The 20,434-nt window shown below is 34.5% G+C and overlaps 2 protein-coding genes across 2 annotated transcripts in view; both read right to left on the reverse strand.

The window, feature by feature from the left end:
* Positions 1–4,823: 4,823 nt before the first annotated feature.
* Positions 4,824–5,620, reverse strand: LOC122599013 (WAT1-related protein At1g09380-like). The gene is made up of 2 exons (XM_043771461.1): positions 5,483–5,620; positions 4,824–5,146 (listed from the first exon to the last, which is right to left on the reverse strand). The coding sequence occupies exons 1-2, from the start codon at positions 5,596–5,598 to the stop codon at positions 4,882–4,884; spliced, it is 381 nt and encodes a 126-aa protein (XP_043627396.1). The 5' UTR covers positions 5,599–5,620; the 3' UTR covers positions 4,824–4,881.
* Positions 5,621–6,534: 914 nt separating this feature from the next.
* The window catches only part of LOC122601368 (WAT1-related protein At1g68170-like), a 31,246-nt gene continuing 17,346 nt past the window's right edge, over positions 6,535–20,434 (reverse strand). Inside the window, exons 2-3 of the mRNA XM_043774132.1 lie at positions 7,478–7,594; positions 6,535–6,826 (exon numbers count right to left, since the gene is read on the reverse strand). Of these exons, the coding sequence (XP_043630067.1) occupies positions 6,535–6,826; positions 7,478–7,594 (409 nt within the window). The remainder of the gene's footprint in view (positions 6,827–7,477; positions 7,595–20,434) is intronic.

Raw genomic sequence — 20,434 nt, forward strand, 5'->3', positions numbered from 1 at the left:
AATAATGTAGTATCTTAAAGAAAAGGGCAATCAGTAGATTAATTAAAGTTCAAAGAACTATTAGCGAGTAAAATCAATATAAATCAAGTTATGTCGTTTTGCGCGTGGGGAACCACCGACCTGTCACCGCTGTCTTGATGTGAACTTTTAGTTGAGTTATGTCGCTCTGTGAGTGAGGAATCACCGACCTGTCACCACTGTCTCAACTATTAAAGATGATAATATCATGTAATTGCTTTTGTATCTAGCTAGTGAGCATGACTGTAGTGTAGAAGAATGTCTAAGTAGTGACTCACAAGTACACAAACCTTGAAATGTGAAATGCCTTGCTAGTAGCTAGTAGTTCTGATTGCTATACAAACCTTAATTAAGTGCTTAACTAGTCAGTAGAAAGTAGTAAGATTAAGCTCTAAAACATGTGGATGTATGAACTGTTTTAGAGGTATTAACACAAGTACAAAGTTAGCTTTTAGTTCTAATTGACCAATTATCTCGCCTCTAGCTATAGCTTACTAATTTTGTCTAAAGCTTTCTCAAAATACTTTGCATGACTGTTCTTTCAAATGAATTCAATATAGTAGATTACTTTTTACACTTAAGATGTCCACTCATCAATTGTTTTATCTTATGGGACTATTTGCTTGGGGACAAGTAAAGACTTAAGTGTGGGGGTATATGATGAGCGTCCAAATTGTGATAAAAACCCCTATTGAAAGGCTTCATTTCTATGTCTAAATAAGTTAATATTCCGGAACTTTTGGTACTTAATAAATTGCATGTTTATATAGGTTCATGGAAGATGCGAGAGAGGGTAAATGGCATCAAGTAACTCAGGAGGGAAGCCTATGATGATTACAAGACACAAGGAAGCGATTCGGAGCTGAACTAAGACGCGAGAGGTGCATCAAGAGCCACCAGCGCCGTTGGCAACAACCAGCGCCGCTGGCCAGTCATCTACTAGCGCCGCTCCCTCAAGCATCCCAGCGCCGCTGGTCCATCAGGCCCACTAACCAGTGCCGTTGGTGAGCCCAGTTCAGGAGACCAACTCTGCTGCCTATTTAAGTCGAACTAACCCTCAAAACCCTAAAGAGAGAGCCGAAACAGCAGCCCTAGCCGCCCAGCAACACCCCTAGGTCGATTTTGCAGATTCCAAGAAGGTTTTGGAGCTTCTAACGCTTTCCGATCTTCATCCTCGGTCTAGATCTAGCTTTCTATTTATCTTTTATTTGTTTGAACTATGTCTTTCATATTTTCAGACTTTGTTATTCCATTAATAATGCTAGGCTTAGGGCTGGATATTTGTTTGGAATCGATGTGATCATGTAGACGTTTACTGTTTTATTGTGTTTGTTAGTATATTGTTGGAGTGTGATTTTTACTGTTCATCGTAGATCCATGTTTATTAGCAAGTCATGTTATTATTGGATTTATATCTGAATATGTTAGTTTAATTCTGATGGTTATCTATGATCATACACTAGGACTAACATGCTAGGACAGAAAACGACTAGTCGGTCTTTAACTAGAAGTAAAAAGTGATTCACTTGTAACCGAGGGATCCAGAACCATAATAACTAGATTGAATTGAACATGATGCTTAACAATGTCAGACGCGATCCTTTGACTTGGAAACGAGCACTGTGGTCACCGGAGGGAATTATATCTGGTTTTGGCTTAAGAGCCGGGTAACTAAAAGATGAACTAGTAACACAAACTTTAGGTCGTTTAATGCTTAGACAATGAATCTAACGAGAATTTGTCTATAGAGTAGTGTGAGTCTAGCGACAGGACTAGTAACTTAGGTAAGGTGAATCTAACGAGCCCTGACGAAGTTTCCAACAGTCTAACAAACCAGTAGAACTAGTATTTGGTCGTACCATGAGATCTGAGATGTCCAAACAAGTATTTTAATTTAATTACTGTTATTTGCTTTTTCAATTTTATTTTCAGGTTAAGTCTCTCACTACTAGTGTGTGGCTTAGAGTTAATTTTCTGCAATTAATTAATTAAAATAGGAAATCGTGACAAACCCCCAACCTTTAGGATTACACTTAGGTATAGATTAAACAGTGCAACGCGTCCCTGCGAATGATCCTTTAGCTTACCACTAGCCTATACTACATCAACCGAGTTCGCTGCCCGTAAGTGTGGTTTTGTTTAGTTTAGTTACTTATACAACATATAAATTTAAAGACCCGTAAAACAAACGCACATCAATTGCATGCTTGTAGTTCTAGGATATAGTCCTTCAACATCCCATGCTGTTGTGTGAAATCACCCATTATTCTTACCTTTGCCTTATGATGAGCCCTATAGATCTTGTACTTAGAGACACCTATTTCAAATTTCTTCTACAGTTGGTCTCTAAAATAGCTTGCTTGAACCTTGAATCTGGGTTTAACTCCTTTTGAATTTGTTTTGCCAGAAAATCAGAATTGCATTTTCTTGTTTGTCTAGATTGAAGAAACTTGTGTGTTTCTCTATAATTTTTGACCATCCATGTAGCCTTTGAATCTGGTCTACCCATATACAATAACCAAGGAGACTTTTGCTCCCCACTAGGACTAGATTCTATTTCAATTGTCTTTTTCTTTTTCCACCTAATCCCAGTTGGACTTTCAACCCTTTTATGACCCACTGTTTTCTTTGGCAGTGCCTTTTTTTCCATTTTGGGCCCACCTTCTTTGAGCACTTGGTTACTGCTCTTGTCAAATACTGGAATATGGCCTTCACATATAACCCTGAATCTTTTTTTTATAACTTTCAGTTGCCTCCTAGTTTCTATTGCATGCATGGACACCATGTACCTCATTTCTTCCTTGGTCCCAAATACTTGCCCCAGATGAAAATGTGCTTTCTTTTCTAGTCTGGTAGTATGTGCTTGTCTTAACTTCTTCAAAGCTTGTTTCCTACCTGCATTATCCTCCTCATCTGTCCCACTATCAAGATTATCAAAATTAAGAGTTTCATCATCACCATCTATCTCCTTCTCTTTACCAGTTCCTGCATGTAGATTAGATTCTATCCATTCAACTTCACCATCTATGTTATCCCTAAATTCAGGCATGTCAACTTCAACATCATTCATCCTATGTTCTTCATCCATTATAAAATCAGGATATTCACTCTCCCTATCACTATCATTACTCTCCCTATCATTATCCTCAATCACTTGATCCTCCTCATCATTTTCATCAATATGTGTATTACTTACATGCTCAACACTTGCCTCATGTACAATACTTTCATCAATATGCGTATTTAGTCCAGCCTCGGTTTGAATATCCACATTGACAAGGTTCTCTGTGAAGGTCCCATCATTCATCAATTGACTCATTGTTGTACCACCAGCATTAAGAACATCATTTACCTCATTTGTACCCAGACAAGGACTTGTTTGAACTTGCTTTGGTACATAAGGTGAAATTGTAGGGGTTTCATCATCCACATTTTCATTTGTACCCATCCCAGGTTGTGATTCAATAAACAACTGCTTTTTAGGGACCATCTTTTTAGCAGGCACAAAGGGTTGTGTTAGGGCATCATCTATTTCTTTAATAATATCATCATTATTAACATCAGTTGTTGGGGTTGGACTAGTCTCTAAATTGGTTTTCCATAATTCACCATATACTTCCATGATTAAGTTTTTGGGAACAAACTTCAATAATTGCCTAAAATCATCATCACTGCGTAAATAATGCAATCCTAAATCAAGATCACTTTTAGGTTCTTTAAAGTGGTACCAAGTAGGAACTTTTTTCACATACCCTAATTCTTTAAACATAGCAGTTAGCTCCAGCACTGAAAATTGATCTCCATCCACAACATCGAAAAAGTTGTCCTTGCCATTTATATATTTTCTCCCGGGAGACTTGGTAAACCACCCCCATGATGGATTTTCAAAGTAAAGTATGTAGTGCTTTTACCTATAAAAATTTAGATTTATATAGAATTTTAGTATAAACAAACAACTATATAAATCAAACTGTTACATTTTAGCATAAACAGATAAGGGGAAAAAAAAGTATAACTTCAATCACTAACCATATATTGCAACTAGATTAAGAGAATTAGCATGTTCTCGAAGTACCCAGTTCATGACGATGACGAATGTGTTATTAGTATTTTGATTAAGGATGCCGATTTTACATTTGCTTGATTTAGGATTTAGGGTTCTTTATATGGGTTCGGGGGAATAATATATTTAAGGTTTTTAATAGATAGATTTATTTGATGATAATCAGGTATAAAAAATGGGGAAAATGTGGGTGTGGGGGCAGATGCATGGCAAAGTACAAGAATACCCCTGCACGTGGTGCTCACGTGCACAGTTAACGCCTTTGAATAACGGATCTGTCAAAATTGTACCAAATTTGCAAAAGATTATCAAAACAAAGACCACATTGCAACGATAGTTAAAAAGGGACCTCTTTTTACAAAAAGGTGTAAACCACATGGACCAATCTTGCAATTAACTCTTTTCATTATATCATAATCAAACATTTCAAGCATTATGGGCTAAAACTTTTCTTAAATAAGTTATTGGGAAGAGGCTTTTGCTAGGACTCGAGGAGATGTTTAAAAGAAAACCTATAAATAGGACATTTTGACTTATTGCGAGCTCAAAAATTCTCGCTATATGTCACTTTTGTTGCAGCGATAAGTATACCATCATTCGATAGGAAACATATTAGGCCTCCGAATAACATTTAATTTCCCATTGACTATTGTAACATAATAGTTTGCAACTTATCAAGTCAATCATCAACCATATAAAAAGAAAACTCATCCTCTTACACTTTCCTTTACTAACAACCTTTTATTATGTAGTCTATAGGCCATAGAAACCAAAACATATCAACATATATCTTTGGGCCCCTAAACTTCCTCAATAGTTACTTGTTCTTTATGTGCTTCCATTGGAGACTTTACAACCAACTCATTGTCTTCATTGACAATCAAAGTTGTAGTATGAGCCAAACACAAATCCTGGAGAGTTGTTGTTGTAGTTGCGGCATTTGAGGCATCATTCACATCTTTTGAGCTACCAGAAGGTTTTAGTTCGTACGACGTTCTAATCTCTTTGCTTTTACCCCATAAAGCCATGTATAACCCCATTATAACTATTGTTGATCCTAACAAACTGCACACGATATATATTACATTATCATTTATAAGAAAAAATTATATCAATAAGCAAGCAATGTCAGTCATATAATTTTTTAGAACGACAAACTATCATACTTATACTTTTAAATTACATAAATGCATGAGATAAAACACATGACTGTTAAAAATCCCCCAAATAATCCACCCTATATGAATGCTATTAATGATTAATTGGTGTGTGCCCGTATATTATCACAAGTCCTTCGTGAATGTTTTTAGCAATGAGATTTTGCATCAAACCAACGTTAGTGATATATTCATTATCATGCACAAACAAGACGAAAATTTATGGTGTAATTAGTCTACTTACGTTCCCACGTACAACTTTTCATCGAGAACTAGAAAGCCAGCTATTGCCACAAATACAAGCACCAAAGGGTTGAACATTGACACAAACAATGGACCTTGCAGATGCACAGCTACCATTACCAAAAAAATATATCCCGCTGTCATGACTCCCTATACATGATGCATACAGTTTACTATGAGTTTAATGTATTTGTTATATATAATAATAAAGGTAAAACGATGACCAATTACCTGAAAAACGCTACAAAACAATCTAATATTCCAACCAATCTTCCATTGACTCCAAGATCTCTCGGTAGAAAAAGCATAAGCAAACGAGTGTATAAAGGCAAACAAGCAAAACAAAAATGTGCCGGAGTAATGACAAGTAAAATTCACACTCATTTTACTCTGCATATATTTAAGACATATGCGATATCAAGAAACAATTAGTAAGAAAAAACACATAACCAACTCTAATACGGTCCTAAGTACATCTTTGGTTGTGTTAGACTACCTCCAACGCTAGAGATGCATTTAGGTGCTTTAACTTCTTAATCAGCTACCACATCATGTTATTACAATTCCTAAAAGTCTTTTAATTTTATCTTTAATCATACAAACACCTCTATTCTTATATTTCCACATGACCATACAAAGAAAGTTTCATATATCAAGTTGATTCTAAAACCATCTACAAACATATCTTTAAGTATGGACAAATACCTACAAACACCATAATTTTAGTTATGCTTCAATGTTATGGACAAACATTTGGACACATACATTTTGGTTCATAGATATGATGAAATTTGATGGTTTTGAATTTGAATATTATTCCTTTGATTTTTCAATGTTGGAAAAATCTCATTCCATTCGAATTTAAACATTGTCTCATTTGATGGAATCTTCATTCCTTTGGTGTGTGGAAGGATAGTCGTTCCATTTGTTACATGAATCATCAAAAGACAAAGAGTTATTCACTCAAATCCATTTTTTTAAATTCCAATTCTTTTGAAATGTTTTATTTTTTTCCAAAACCATTTTATGAACCAAACACAGCCTTATGTCTAACTACGATATTAGTGAATGATGAGTATTGACCTGGAGGTTTAAATAGAGGCCATAAGATAGAGCAGAACCCATTGCCAATATTGAGCCTATTATGTGTTGTGTAGAAGTCGTCCGAGCAGCTGCCACCTGGCCACTTATGCGTTTATCGTCGTTTAAAAGGCTGAAATGAGTTGACCAGAGATTGAGTTGTTGACCTTTGTAAAAAGTAAGAAGCGTTGCCCCGCCAACCGCTACAAGGGTTCCAACGACTTTTGCTTTTCCTGAAATTTTACCTAGTTCAACCTTTTCCAACCTTGTATTCAAGTTTAAAAATTAGTAAAATGCTTATTTTTAAAACATAATAATCAAGAGTTAGGTCGTACATTTGATATATTTTTTTACGGAAGCCTTTTAAGCATTCAGGATCTAGCTAGTGTCATTCAATGCTAGATCATTCTACGTTGTCGTATTCATGGTATATATACATATGGTAAGTTATCTTTTTATTTTTGAAATTTTACTAGCTCTAGCTAGGGAGAGATCGAGTCTAAATAACCAAAATCGTGCTTAATTTAAACGCTTTATCTAATCTCAGTTTCCACTTGATAATCCAATAATAGATTTTAGATTGGCCAAACTTACACTGAATATATGCGGACTCAATTATTTTCACAAGTTGATTGAAATCTAGTACTCGAGCTTGAGAAGACCTCGAGTACTAGATTCTTACATGTACTTTGATTAAAGAGGCCGGCAACAACCATGAAGACATAATTCGATTTTGAAAATGATATTATCGCAGTATTAATATGTTTTAGAAAGAGGTCGGTGAATAAAAGTGTGCGTGATAATATTTAATTTCTTGTTTTGTTACTTGTATGAGCAACTAAAAGTGTTATTTTGTATTACTAGGTATCATACCCATATCATATTAAACAAATTAAATGTGGTTAAAAAACCATACCTTAGAAGAACGGCTATAACGAAGGTGAATGGAGGGATAAGATTGCTAAAAGCAGAAGCAAATGTGGCCGATGTTAGAACCAAACCCTTAGCATATAGATTTTGTGACATTGGCCCCCTGCATATGAAAAAATAAATTTAAATGTATTTCTTCGTGATCATCGGTAAAATTTTGCCTTTAAATTATTTATTTATTTTTTTAATAGAATCCTATATTTTAATATTTCTTGAAAATATCTTTTTGGAAATGATAAAGTCTGTAAACTTTATTAAGGAACATTTTCCGTAAGTTTTAGTCAAGATATGTAGTATCATTTAACATAGAATGCAAGGACGACTAAATTAATTGTGTATGTTGTTCCATTGAACATTGGAGAACCACCACAAATAATACTGTATTTGTCCATACTTTTAGTTGGTGTTAACAAATTAAAAATTTTGTCACATTTTTTATATATATAAAATTATGTAGAACTACAAATGTGTTTTAGTTAGCATGGCCAAAAGAGGTATTACAAATTATAAAAGTGTGCGCTAAAAAGTGCACAAACAAAAGCTTAGAAGAAATGTGTTTTAGTTCTTGGAGAATCACATTTTTTATAATAGATTAATTTAGATTGTAAACATACATATATACATATTGATATTATCAAATACGACGTTAAATATATAGCTTAACTATTAACCAGGTCACATACCCAAAAATTACACAAACAAAAGCTTGGAAGAGTATCGCCCATGTTAGTTTTGTTCTTTTGCTTCTGCAACATTTAAGAAGAAACTGAATACATGCATATACACTTAAAGAAGAAACTATATATATATATATATATGATAGCCTTATTTTGAAAATTTATTTTTCTACAAGAACTGTGAGAATGCATAAAATATGTAATTTAGTTGAATATATGTTTAACTTTGTTTGATGTAACTTCCCATTGTTGTATTTATAAATATGGTTTTCTCTCGATGCTCATTATTCTTTACTAGTATCTTACATATATGGCAATCTATAACTTAACTACAAATTACATACATATATTGACTTTAATTCAGTAATAATTAAGGATCGTATAGGTAGAAGTGTAGAACTGTGATATTTTCATCCAACCTATCTGGTTTTTTCCTCATTGCTTTCTTGTGTATTAATGTTATCTTTTTAACGTGATATATATATATATATATATTGAAAAGTTATTTTGAGAACCTTTTTTTTTCGAGAATCTTTGAGAATTTTTTAAATCAAGTCCAACCGATGATTATTCTTTACATGAAAATTGTTTTTTTATTGTAATCTGAATAAGTTATGTGTAATTTTAAAATTTATAACTGTGTGGAGCATGGATTATCATCCGTTATACAATTATGTGGAGATTTGGATTCTTGATCACATGTGCACGAATATTGCTATGATTACATGTGATCGACTTCCATACATGTGATCATAGCAATATTCGTGCACATGTGATCAAGAATCCAAATCTCCACATAATTGTATAACGGGTGATAATCCATGCTCCACACAGTTATAAACTTCAAAATTACATATAAGTTATTCAAATTACAATCAAAAAACAATTTTCATGTAAAGAATAATCATCGGTTGGGCTTGATTTGAAAAGTTCTCAAAGGTTCTCGTAAAAAAAAGGGTTCCTAAAATAACTTTACCCTATATATATATAATATATATAGGGTAACACTCCGGTGAAAACATTCTTAAAATAAGAACGGTGAGAACACCTTAAAAACATCATTTTGATGCATTAAAAGTCCATAAAATTAACATAGTGCATAACTAATTATCTTTATTTAAGTGTTTAACAACAAATTCATCCTTCAAAATCAAAATAATCATGTTTTTTTGTTTTGTGCATCCATCTTGGATGCATATTCATCAAAATGATGCATCCAACAAAAAACGTGATTTTTTCAATTTTGATGAATCAATGTGTTGTTAAACGCTTTAATAATGATAATTATTTATGCACTATGTCAGTTTTATAGACTTTTAATGCATCAAAATAATGTTTTTAAGGTGTTCTCACCGTTCTTATTTTAAAACTGTTCTTATTTGATTGTCCCCTTATATATATATATATATATAAAGGGGTGAGATATTTTGAAACCACCTCTTATTTTAGGACCAACTAGGACCATTGATTTTTGTACACCATCATCATCTACTACGATATACAAAACATTTTTGTAAAACTTACACATGATTTTCTAGTGGGCCCGTCGCTGGAAAGTCTTAGTGTTTTTACAAAAAAGTCTTGTATATCGTAGTAGATGATAATGGTGGTGTGTAAGTTACGAAAATCAATGGTCCTTTTTTGGACTTTTTTTAGTTGGTCTCAAATTATCTTTCCCCTATATATATATATATAGGGTAACATTCCGATGAGAACAGTCTTAAAATAAGAACGGTGAGAACACTTAAAAAACATCATTTTGATGAATTAAAAGTCCATAAAACTAACATGGTGTTTAACTAATTATCATTATTTAAGTGTTTAACAACACATTGGCTTGTCAAAATCAAGAAAATCATGTTTTTTGTTTTGTGCATCCATCTTGGATACATATTCTTCAAAACGATGCATGCACCAAAAAATGTGATTTTTTCGATTTTAACGGATCAATGTGTTGTTAAACACTTAAATAATGATAATTAGTTATGCACTATGTCAGTTTTATGGACTTTTAATGCATCAAAATGACGATTTTAAGTTGTTCTCACCGTTCTTATTTTAAGATTGTTCCTATTTGATTGTTCCCCTATATATAGGGTAACATTCCGGTGAGAACAATCTTAAAATAAGAACGGTGAGTACACTTAAAAAACATCATTTTGATGCATTAAAAGTCCATAAAACTAACATAGTGCTTAACTAATTATCATTATTTAAGTGTTTAACAACATAGTGATTAACTAATTATCATTATATATATATAGGGTGAGGATCCTAGAAGAAGGGGTGTTAAGGAGAGAAGGGAGAGAAGATCCTATTGACCAATCAGAACGCGACATGTGTCTAAATAAAAAAGAAGCGCGGTGGCAATTTCATAAATAATTTAAAGTTTTGTGAAGCTTGGTCAGCTTCAACTCCCAGTGGGTTGGGTCAGCTTGGGTTGGGTCAGCCTGAGTTGGATCAGCTTAGTTTGGGTTAGCTTGATCAGGTTGGGTCAGCTTATGGTCTGGTAAGTTTGGGTCAGCTTGGGGTCTGGTGAGGTTGGGCCAGTTTGGGTCAGCTTGGGGTTGGGTCTGGGTCAGTTTGGGTCAGCTTGGGGTCAGGTCAAGTTAGGTCAGCTTGGGTCAGCTTGGGGTTGGGTCAGTTTGGGGTCTGGGTCAGGGTTGGGTCAGCTTGACACACAATCTACACAAATGTAGATTATGGATTTTGGGTCAGCTTGGGTTCTGGGTTGGGTCAGCTTAGGTTCTGGGTTGGATCATCTTGGGTCAGCTTGGGTCAGCTTGGGGTTGGGTTAGCTTGACACAATTTACACATAATTTACACAAATTTAGATTAATCTACACAAATGTAGATTATGGGTTTTGGGTCAGCTTAGGTTCTGGGTTGGGTCAGCTTGGGTCAGCTTGGGTCAGCTTGGGGTCTGGTCATGTAATAATCAAAACTCGTTCGTGTTCGGGTGCGGAAGTAAGGTGAGTAACAATGGTGGATATGTGTGTGTTAGTGTGTGTATTGAGAGAGACAGAGGTGTGTGTGGGGAAAGCTTGGAAATATATTTTGCAATATGTGACTAAAAGTTACAAAAGGTTAAGGCTTGAGGGGTATTTATACTAAGTAAATACATAAGCTCTCCCTCAACCTTATATTATATTTACATAATAACAAAGATAAGGAAATACAACTAAGCACTATTTTGAATTTCTAACATTCTCCCCCTTAGTGCTTGGTTGTCTTCAATCAGTTCCTCCTGTTCCTCCTCCTTCTTTTCTCAGCTCGTCTTTTCTTGTTCTTTCTTTTCTTGTAATCTTAAGCTGCTTTTGATGTAGATGGCTTATCTTTCATAGAATTCCAAAAAGCTCTTTTCTTGTAACTATTCCAAGAGTCATTCCAATACCTCTTAGGAATGAAATGCCAGTTAGCACCTTCTGGACGTTCATCGGGCAATCTGATATTATCTTGAAAGTTAACTGGAGGAATATTATGAAGATCTCGTTCATGACTTGGATTCCAAAGAACCCATGAACCTGTCTCAGTATGAATGATTCCTTCTCTTGGTCTAATAGTTCTGACAGCAATAAGATCTCTAACCCTTTGACGAACATCAATTGTTTCTTGAATCCTTCTTATGTGTCTTTCTCTTTGAATCTGGATGTGTTCATTTTCACTGGGATTAGGATTATCATGAATTGCTCTGAGGAAGAATAAACAATATTTCAGAGTGCCATCTGAATACTTGGGAAAATCAGATGCACGGATAAAGATTTTTCCTCTGAAGCTGTTAATGAAAACAAATCCATCCAATTCTTCTATTGGGTCTCCAATCTGATAAGAATCCAACTCATAACCTCCTGCTCTCTGAATTGGTCTCGTGAGATTAATTATTCTCGTTCTCCTTTCTAGACCAATCTGGAAATCATTGAACTCATAGTATCTGATTAAAGCCTGAATGTGACTCTTCAGAGCTTCATAAGCAAGGAGTTGATCTGGAGTCTTTGTGATCAAATGAGCATACTGGTTGTAGAGAAAGAGGATGTCAGAGATTGGTAAGTATTGGAAAGATTCTTCATGAATAGCATAAATGTGACCATCAGCTCTTTGAACTCTAAATCGGACAAGTCTTTGATTCTTATACTTGATAGGAGCAATCAATGTCAACACTCTTGTGATTGGATTCTGGAACTGATTATACCACTCTTCACTTCTTACTGTGCTTTCAGCATTCATCATTTCTAAGTATGCATCCCTTTGATTTTGATGTCTGAAAAGAAAGAATGCTCTCAACCTATTCAAGGTCATGTTGAGTCTTTCCTCAGATGAGCAGTACATCGGGAAGGCTCTTTCTTCAATGTATCTTGCCCTGCATACTAATTCTTCAGGTCTGACATTCAGATCTACCATTTGAGCATAATTCTCATAAAAATATCCTTCGTTGATCTGCCAGATTTTGTCTCGAGTGATTCTTGGATGTCTAATGCCCATGCTAAGCTCTCTTGGAGTGTCAAGATTATTTGTATCTCTTAGATCATAGACAATCTCTTCAAAGATATCTTTCTCAAATTGTTCTTGAGACATAACAGGTCTTGGTGGAGCATCATTAGAATCATCTGAATCAGAATCACTGTCATCATCAGTCCTCTTCCCTGGTTGAAACGGATCAAGATCACTAGATTGATCAGAACTTGATGTAGTTGAGTAGTAGTGAGAGATATATTTGACAAGTGGAGGCAGATCATCTGAATCACAATTATGAACTTGATGAGCTTGAGATGATGAAGGAATATCCACACTTTGACTTTGATCTTGATTTCCTTCTGTTACTTCTTGAACACTTGCTTCTTGTGTTGTATTATGACCTTCTCCACTATCTTGAGCATTATTCTCCCCCTCGGGTTGATCATCCGGATTTTGATCATCCCGACTCCTTAAGATAGTGGCCGGTCGACATTGTTGTTCAAGCTCAGTTAGTCTCTTTCGAATTGCTTCAGTTTCAGCCTTATGAGCAGTATCAGTATCCAGGAAATGTTGATAAGAAAGAATTGATTGATTCTGGCTTGCTTTGGTGGATTCAGATTAGGCTCTTCAGATCTTAATCTACGAAGTACTGCCATTATGAGAGTATCAGTGGATATACCACTTTCATGAAGCCTATTAGCAGTATAGTCATTCAGATAAGTATCACTGAGATAAGAGTCTGATGAAGATGAAGAACTTGAAGAAAAATCAGGATCAGGAAATGATTGTTGAGTTGATGAAGTTGAAATTTCTGGGGGGGTTGATGATCAAATTGGAGATGATTGAGTAATTGGTGGTGTTGATATGATTGGTTGAGATGACAAAGGAATAACAGTTGGAACAGTTGAAATATGAGTAGTAGGTGTTGAGATTGGAGTAACAACAGATGAGCCAATTCTAAGTGCACCACCAGTAAGCAATCTGCGTGGTGAAGAACTGGTTTGAGTCATTGGAAGTTTTCCTGTAATAGAATATCGGGAAGCACGTAAAACGCTTTCTTGTTCTTGTTCAATCCCTTCAACCAGATGAGTCACAAGAGTACGAACAAGTGGAGATAATGTTACAACAGCTGGAGATTCAGAAATTGAAGTATCAGGAGTAATGGAAGCTGACACGTTAGTAGTTCCAAGTGGTTCTACTGAGTGACCTGACGACATCATGACTGTCACAGGATTTCCTGTTGGTTCAAGAGTTTGAGCAACAGTTGATGATTCAGCTTCACAACCAGAATCCTTAGGAAAGTGGACAAACAAAACACCGGTGTCACTTAGATCAACCGTTAAACCCAAAGCACGAATAGCTGTAGCAACTACTCGAGCTCGAGAGAGTTCAAACTGTCGCTGAGCCAATTCAGCTACACGGGTGCCTTCGTTCAAAGCTGGCATAACGTTAGCAATGGAAGGACTTCCAAACAATCCTTGAGAGGGCACTAAAGCCGAGCTCTCTATGTTTGTTCCGGCAGCATCACCTAGATGTGCAGATGGTATAACAATCGGTGTAAGTGTCCTAGGAGTACTAGACAGACGTGCAGAATCGAAAGTCAAGAGAGGGGCAGATGTCTCTTTATCTTCAACATCCACAGACTCTGAAGGAGACTGGGATGGAGTACGTGGATTTTGCCCATGCAGAAATGAGACGTCAGTCTGTAGAGAGACTTCCGAATGGCTAGTGGAGGTTTGACCGTGCAAGAGTTGGGAGCTCTTGTCTTCTATCCTAGGTCGAACCCGGCGAGTATATGTTGTTTGAACTAATGGAAGGCCAACGTTTTCTTTATGCCTTATACCTAGCCCGGACCTCTCATCCTCTCTAACATTTTCAACTCCACCTTGTTCCTCCGGGATGTCCATTACATCATCAGCAAATTGATTGGCTTCATTATCAGATGAATCAATATCAGAATCAGCCACATCTTCTTGTTCAGCTCGGGAGAAACGATCATACTCAAAGCGAGATCTTTTGAATGTTTTCTTTTTGATATTAACAGGAATGGACTTCCTGCGGCCTTGAAAGTATGTCGGTGGAGGTGATAGGAAAACAGGTGTAGAAATTGTTGATGAAGGAATTTGAGTTGGAATTTGTTGTGATTGAGGCATTGTTGGGGGTTCTGGTGTTAGCATTTCTGGAAGTGGAGATGTTTGTATTGGTGAAGAGTATCTTTGTGGTGAAGGTGTTCTTAGTGATGGTGATCTTCTGATATTTGAGGTTTTAGGAGGTGGTGATCGAATTGGTCTTGGAGTCCCAGACTCAGAGATTGTATCCTCAGAAGATGTTGGACAAGAAGGTTCAACTGGTGTTTTTCTTTTCAACTTCTTTTTCTTTGAACTTCCCTTCTTCTTTTGTTGATGTACTTTCTTACTCAACTTTATCACAAACATTTCACCTCTTTGTTTCTTACTCTTTGACCTACCTGAACTGGATTCACCCTCACTCTCTTTTCTTTTCCTCTTAGACCCCTCACTTGGCGACCTATGTACAACTTGGGTAGGAACCGGGAGGCTTTCCGGTCCCATTGTTGTCCTAATCCAGTCCAGATATGCCTTCTTGGCATCATCAGCATCAAAAACCATATCAAGTAAAAATGATGGAATCAAATAAGAATAGTTAGGGATACCAGAGTCTCTAACAAACTTGAATGGATGAGTAACAACTTTCCCTGTCTCAAGAAGTCTTGGAATGTGCTTCTTGTTCCTGATTATACTTCGGACAATTGCTGAGCGAAATCTTATGAAAGGAATATACTTCTTGGGAGCAGATATTTTTCCATTTACTGCTACTATCAGCTGATCCCAAAGAAGTTGAGCAATGTTGTAGTGCTGAGTGAAAACAAACCCATAGAATATGTACAGCATTGTCTGGGTCAAGTTATCCATTCCTCTTGTATATGGATGTAAACAGTTGCTGAGAACAGAAAACACATAGTACCAAATTCTTGGTAACTTTTTCAGCTTAAAATCAGTTGTTTTTGTCAGAGGACCATCATAACCAAGTGATATCAAGGCAGCAAACATCACATCATTTGATTCAAATTCATCATAATCATCTTTCCCATTTGAGTTTGCTTCTGGTAGCCTTAAATATCTTCTGAAATCATCTAAATTGAACTCGAAGTCATATGTATTATCTCCAGACTGAAGTTCAAATTGAAAATAGCCTTGTCTACGAAGTTCTGGAGATTTGACTTTTGATTTAGTCCTTGATAAAGATGGATCATGTGGTTGCACAAAGATAATGGATCTCCACATGTCAAATAAATATGATTCAGCCAGATCAACATCTACTATTAGAGCATGAGTAAGAGGATGATTGTGGAAGATTGCTGACATATTGGAAAGCTGGGGGCATTGAAAGGATTATTCAGATATCGATTATTTCTCATATTGATAGAATTTTAGGCTGTAAGAATTTCTTCTATTGATTCATTAATGACAATCTCTTCATCATGTCTAACCTCCTCTTGATGATCCATTATTTTTATAATTTTCTGTTTTAAGACATAAAAACTTTTAACACACACAGAAAAATAATATTTGAATAGCAAATAACAAGGTTCACACAGACAACTTATATAAGATACAAGGAGGTTCACAAAGGCGATCAACTCAGTGTATCCTTTATAAATCATTTGTTATGAGAAAATAAACACAGAATAGTTAAATACATATTTTCCATATATAAGTTTACAAAGAAGTTCACAAAGGCGATCAATTCTTTGTGCTCTTATATACTTTGATATGTATATAACTTTGAAAATAATATATAATCATATAAGTATGACAATTATATGATCATACAAAACAGTTTGTCACACCACACAAAAATAAAAGTGAAAATAAAAATGTTGAAAGGAAAAAAAAATTTCTAAGTGTAAAATTTTGAACGATCTAAATTTAGATCGTTCTGAGTAAATCTTAGTAAAAAGAATGAAACGATCTAAATTTAGATCGTTTTGAAAGATATAAAGGAAGAATAATGAAGTATGGAAAACTGAAGTTAAAACGATCTGAAAGAGATCGTGTTAAACCTTTATTTGAGAAAAAATTTTAAGTATGGAAAAAGAAAGTAAAACGAACTAAAAGAGATCGTTTTAAGTTTCTCATGTGAGAGAGAGGAAAAAATGTTAAGTATGGGAAAGGAAAGGTAAAACGATCTAAAAGAGATCGTTTTAGGTTTTGTTAAAAACTTTTGAAGTGAAGGAAAAATGAAACGATCTAAATTAGATCGTTTTGGAAAAAAAATTTGAGAAACACTTAACTTCTCTTTTCAAGATTTTCCAACACTTAAAAAATATAAAGTGAAATCAAATTCATGATTTCTCTTTACATTAAAAAGTATCAGATTTGAGCGAACCGAATTCATAAGAATTCAGTTACCCATCAGTCGAATTTCCAAACTTATTAACAAACCACACAGCGTACAGAACCAAGAACGATCCAAATTAGATCGTTTTGGTCTCAGTCTCAAGGGTTTTATCAAAGAAATAACATGAAAAGAACATAAAAGGTGAATGGTAAACTTATTTTACTTCAAGTTGTTTAGAAATCAAAACGATCTAAATTTAGATCGTTTTAGAATCAAACAACTCTAAAATAGAATATTTTTGCCAAACACTTTTCAGTTAACCAAACATACATCAATATTCACATTCAATGGATCAAACTGCAACTTGAGCATGGCATAACATTCATCCCTAGCCAAACTAACAATATCATTACGCAACATATCTGAACAGAAACGCATCAATCCATTTAAACATACTCTGATCAACTTTATTTTCAAGAACAGGGGGGGAAGGGTTTTTGAATTTTCAAAAACATCAAACAATGCATTTAAACATGTAGTAATCATTTACACCTATCCTGAACATGCTTCTAATTCACACAGTTAACACAGAAGTACTAACAGAATCAAGAAATTCAAGAAAAATAAAAACAATGAAATCTACATTCAAACCGAGATAGTACATGTGGATGTGATTGAAAGTTGATGATGTTATAGAAAGAAATGATCACAGAATGATTTGGAACAAGACCCTTAACTTCTTTTGATGATCAGCAACAAAAAGTTTTTATGAAGATTTTTAGTGAGAGAGTTAGTGATTTTACTGGTATACGTGAACAGATAAGAAAAGAAAAAAATGTTTTTCCCTCCTTAAGAAGAAAGAAAGAAAGAAAAAAAATGGATCGGGTCAGGCTGGGTCGGTTATGGACTTGATTGATATTGGGCTTGACTAGTTTTTGGGCTTTTTCATTTATCAGATTTCTAAAAACTAGAATAAACAAACAAAACAAAACAAACAAAAATATTTTTGTGAATTTTCAAATTTTATATTTTTATATTTTGTTTTTCTAAAATAACAATGAGTTTCTAATCAAATAGTGCAAATACACAAACTCCCCTTTGCTTCATGAATTATCCTTTCTCTCCCCCTCAAACATTGCATGATATAAAACATATTGCACGTAAGCATAACATCAATGTTTGACAGATAATGAATGAAATTATAGAGATAGAGGATTTTTACACAACATGCAGAGGTAAGTTAGTATATTGGTAATTAGCACTTATTTGAGATAGTTTCTTTGATCATAAACTCATTCCAGGATCATGTGTTGAATATCTTCCAAAATGGAAATACGTAGCACAGACCTTTATTACCTACAAAAACAATTATGTTGTTTTTGGTACCCACTTTTGAATGGGTCCTTTTGGGTTAGAAAAATTGATCATGTTATTGTTTGAAGATTTGGTATTCTGTTTCTTTGGAGTTTTGACGGTGAACCATCCATACTGATCCCTATAATTAGTTATACCCTTAGATGTTTCTTTTGTGAGGAAAACTTGATTAGTTTTTGACATCTTGGATATGGAACTATGTTTAGAGATAGTTTTAAGAGCAGAGGTTCTAGAAACAGATGAAACATGAACCTTAATGGTGTTCTTACCTTTGACAGCTGGTGCAAGCTGACTTTTGGGTGAGTAAAATGAAGTTGGAGCAATCTTAGATTTAGATTCCTTCTTTGATTCAACTTTAGGTTTTTTGAAAGAAAGTTTTTTAACTTCTTTTTCAATTTTTGATTGATTTTTTGATTGAGAACCAGTTTTGGTAGTCATCTTTTCAATCAATGCTTTTGCTTTAGCCTTAAAATATTCAGGAATCTCAATTTTATGCTCTAAAGTCACTTTACTTTTGTCATTAGGTGTGATCACAGGGGTTTCAAAAGAAGGTACCTTTTTGACAGAAGCAAGACGTTTAGTCTTCAAAGCTTGAATTTTTTCTTCAATCTTGGAAAATGATGATAACATTGTTGTGGACATTTCTTGAATTTCTTTAGAAGAGATGCTATCATCCTTTGGGGAATAATCTTGAGTTTTCAGATGTTCAATGACCTTTTGTTGAGAATCAACTTTTTGCTTTAGGTTTTCAATTTCTTTTTCCAATATGGTAGTTGGAATATAAGCTCTGTGAGAAATTGATTTTGAAGACTCTTGTTGAGACTCATTTTGTTTCACTAAAATGTTGTCTATTTCTTCTAACTCATAAAAATTGATCTCTTATGAGTCTGCTTGTAAGTATCATTAAAAGCAACATAACCAATGTTTATTTGAGTTGGTTTTGGTCTTTCAACATCATCTGACTCAAAATCATCCTCAGATGGTCTGATGAATTCTTGAATCATGCCAAGGCGAAGAACTTTTTCATCATACAAAGCACCAAGATCTTCTTTTTGAATTTTCTCTAAATGTGCTGGATTCTCACAACCTAAACCAAAAAGAAGTTCTGATTTATCAATCTTTGATTTGTTGTAATAAGCAGTGAAATCTAAGAAAGGATTTTGTTCTATTTTGTAAATTTTCTCTTGGTAGAACAAAATGTTTGCTTTCAAATCCTCAACTTGTTTTTGAAGAGTTTCAATTTCAACTCCTTTGAGAAAACAAGAACTGTTTAAGTCAGAAATCTGTCTTTCATGTTTTTCACAATTTGGTCTCATATCTTTCATTTTGTTTGTGAGAAACTCAACATCTGCTTGTCTTGCATTTGCTCTTATCCATTCATTGGTTTTCTCAAGCTGTAAGGTCTCAATGGTTTGCTTGAGTGAATGGACAGTCTTTTCAAGGTCTTGACATTTAATGGTTAAATGTGCATTGGGTGAAACAACTTGAGAACTGTTACTTGACAAATGCATTTCTTTCAAAGAGTTATAGTTAACTTTGAGAGCATAATGAGCTATTGAGAGTTGAGAAAAAACTTCGTTAAGTTTATCAAATTCTTGTTTAGCTATATTCAAATTTGTCTTCAAAGTATGATTTTGCATTGTCAAAGTATCAGCAGTTGTTTGAAGAGACAAGTAATCAGTTTGAGTAAAAACTTGTACCTCTCTTGATGAAATGTCTGAATTGATGTTGATTGTTGTCATTTGAAATGATTGAATTACAAAATAATTTGATTTTAAAAAATGAAGCTATAAATTTAGATCGTTTTAGATTTTTGAAAAAAAATTCTAAGTATTGAAAAATGAAAGTAGAACGATCTAAATTAGATCGTTTTAGAAAAGAAATTTTCTAAGTGATGAAGAAGACAGACGAAAGTAGAAAAAAAATGAAATGTTTTAAAAGAAATCGTTGTAAGGAATTGTAAAGAAAAGTTAGAACGATCTAAATTTAGATCGTTTTAACAATTAGGATGAAAAATTTTCTAAGTATGAAAACTTTGGAAATATGGGCAGAGTAACACAATGATTCGGAATTTTTGAGCA

This window comes from Erigeron canadensis, chromosome 5, assembly GCF_010389155.1.
Source record: "Erigeron canadensis isolate Cc75 chromosome 5, C_canadensis_v1, whole genome shotgun sequence".
Classification (NCBI taxonomy): domain Eukaryota; kingdom Viridiplantae; phylum Streptophyta; class Magnoliopsida; order Asterales; family Asteraceae; genus Erigeron; species Erigeron canadensis.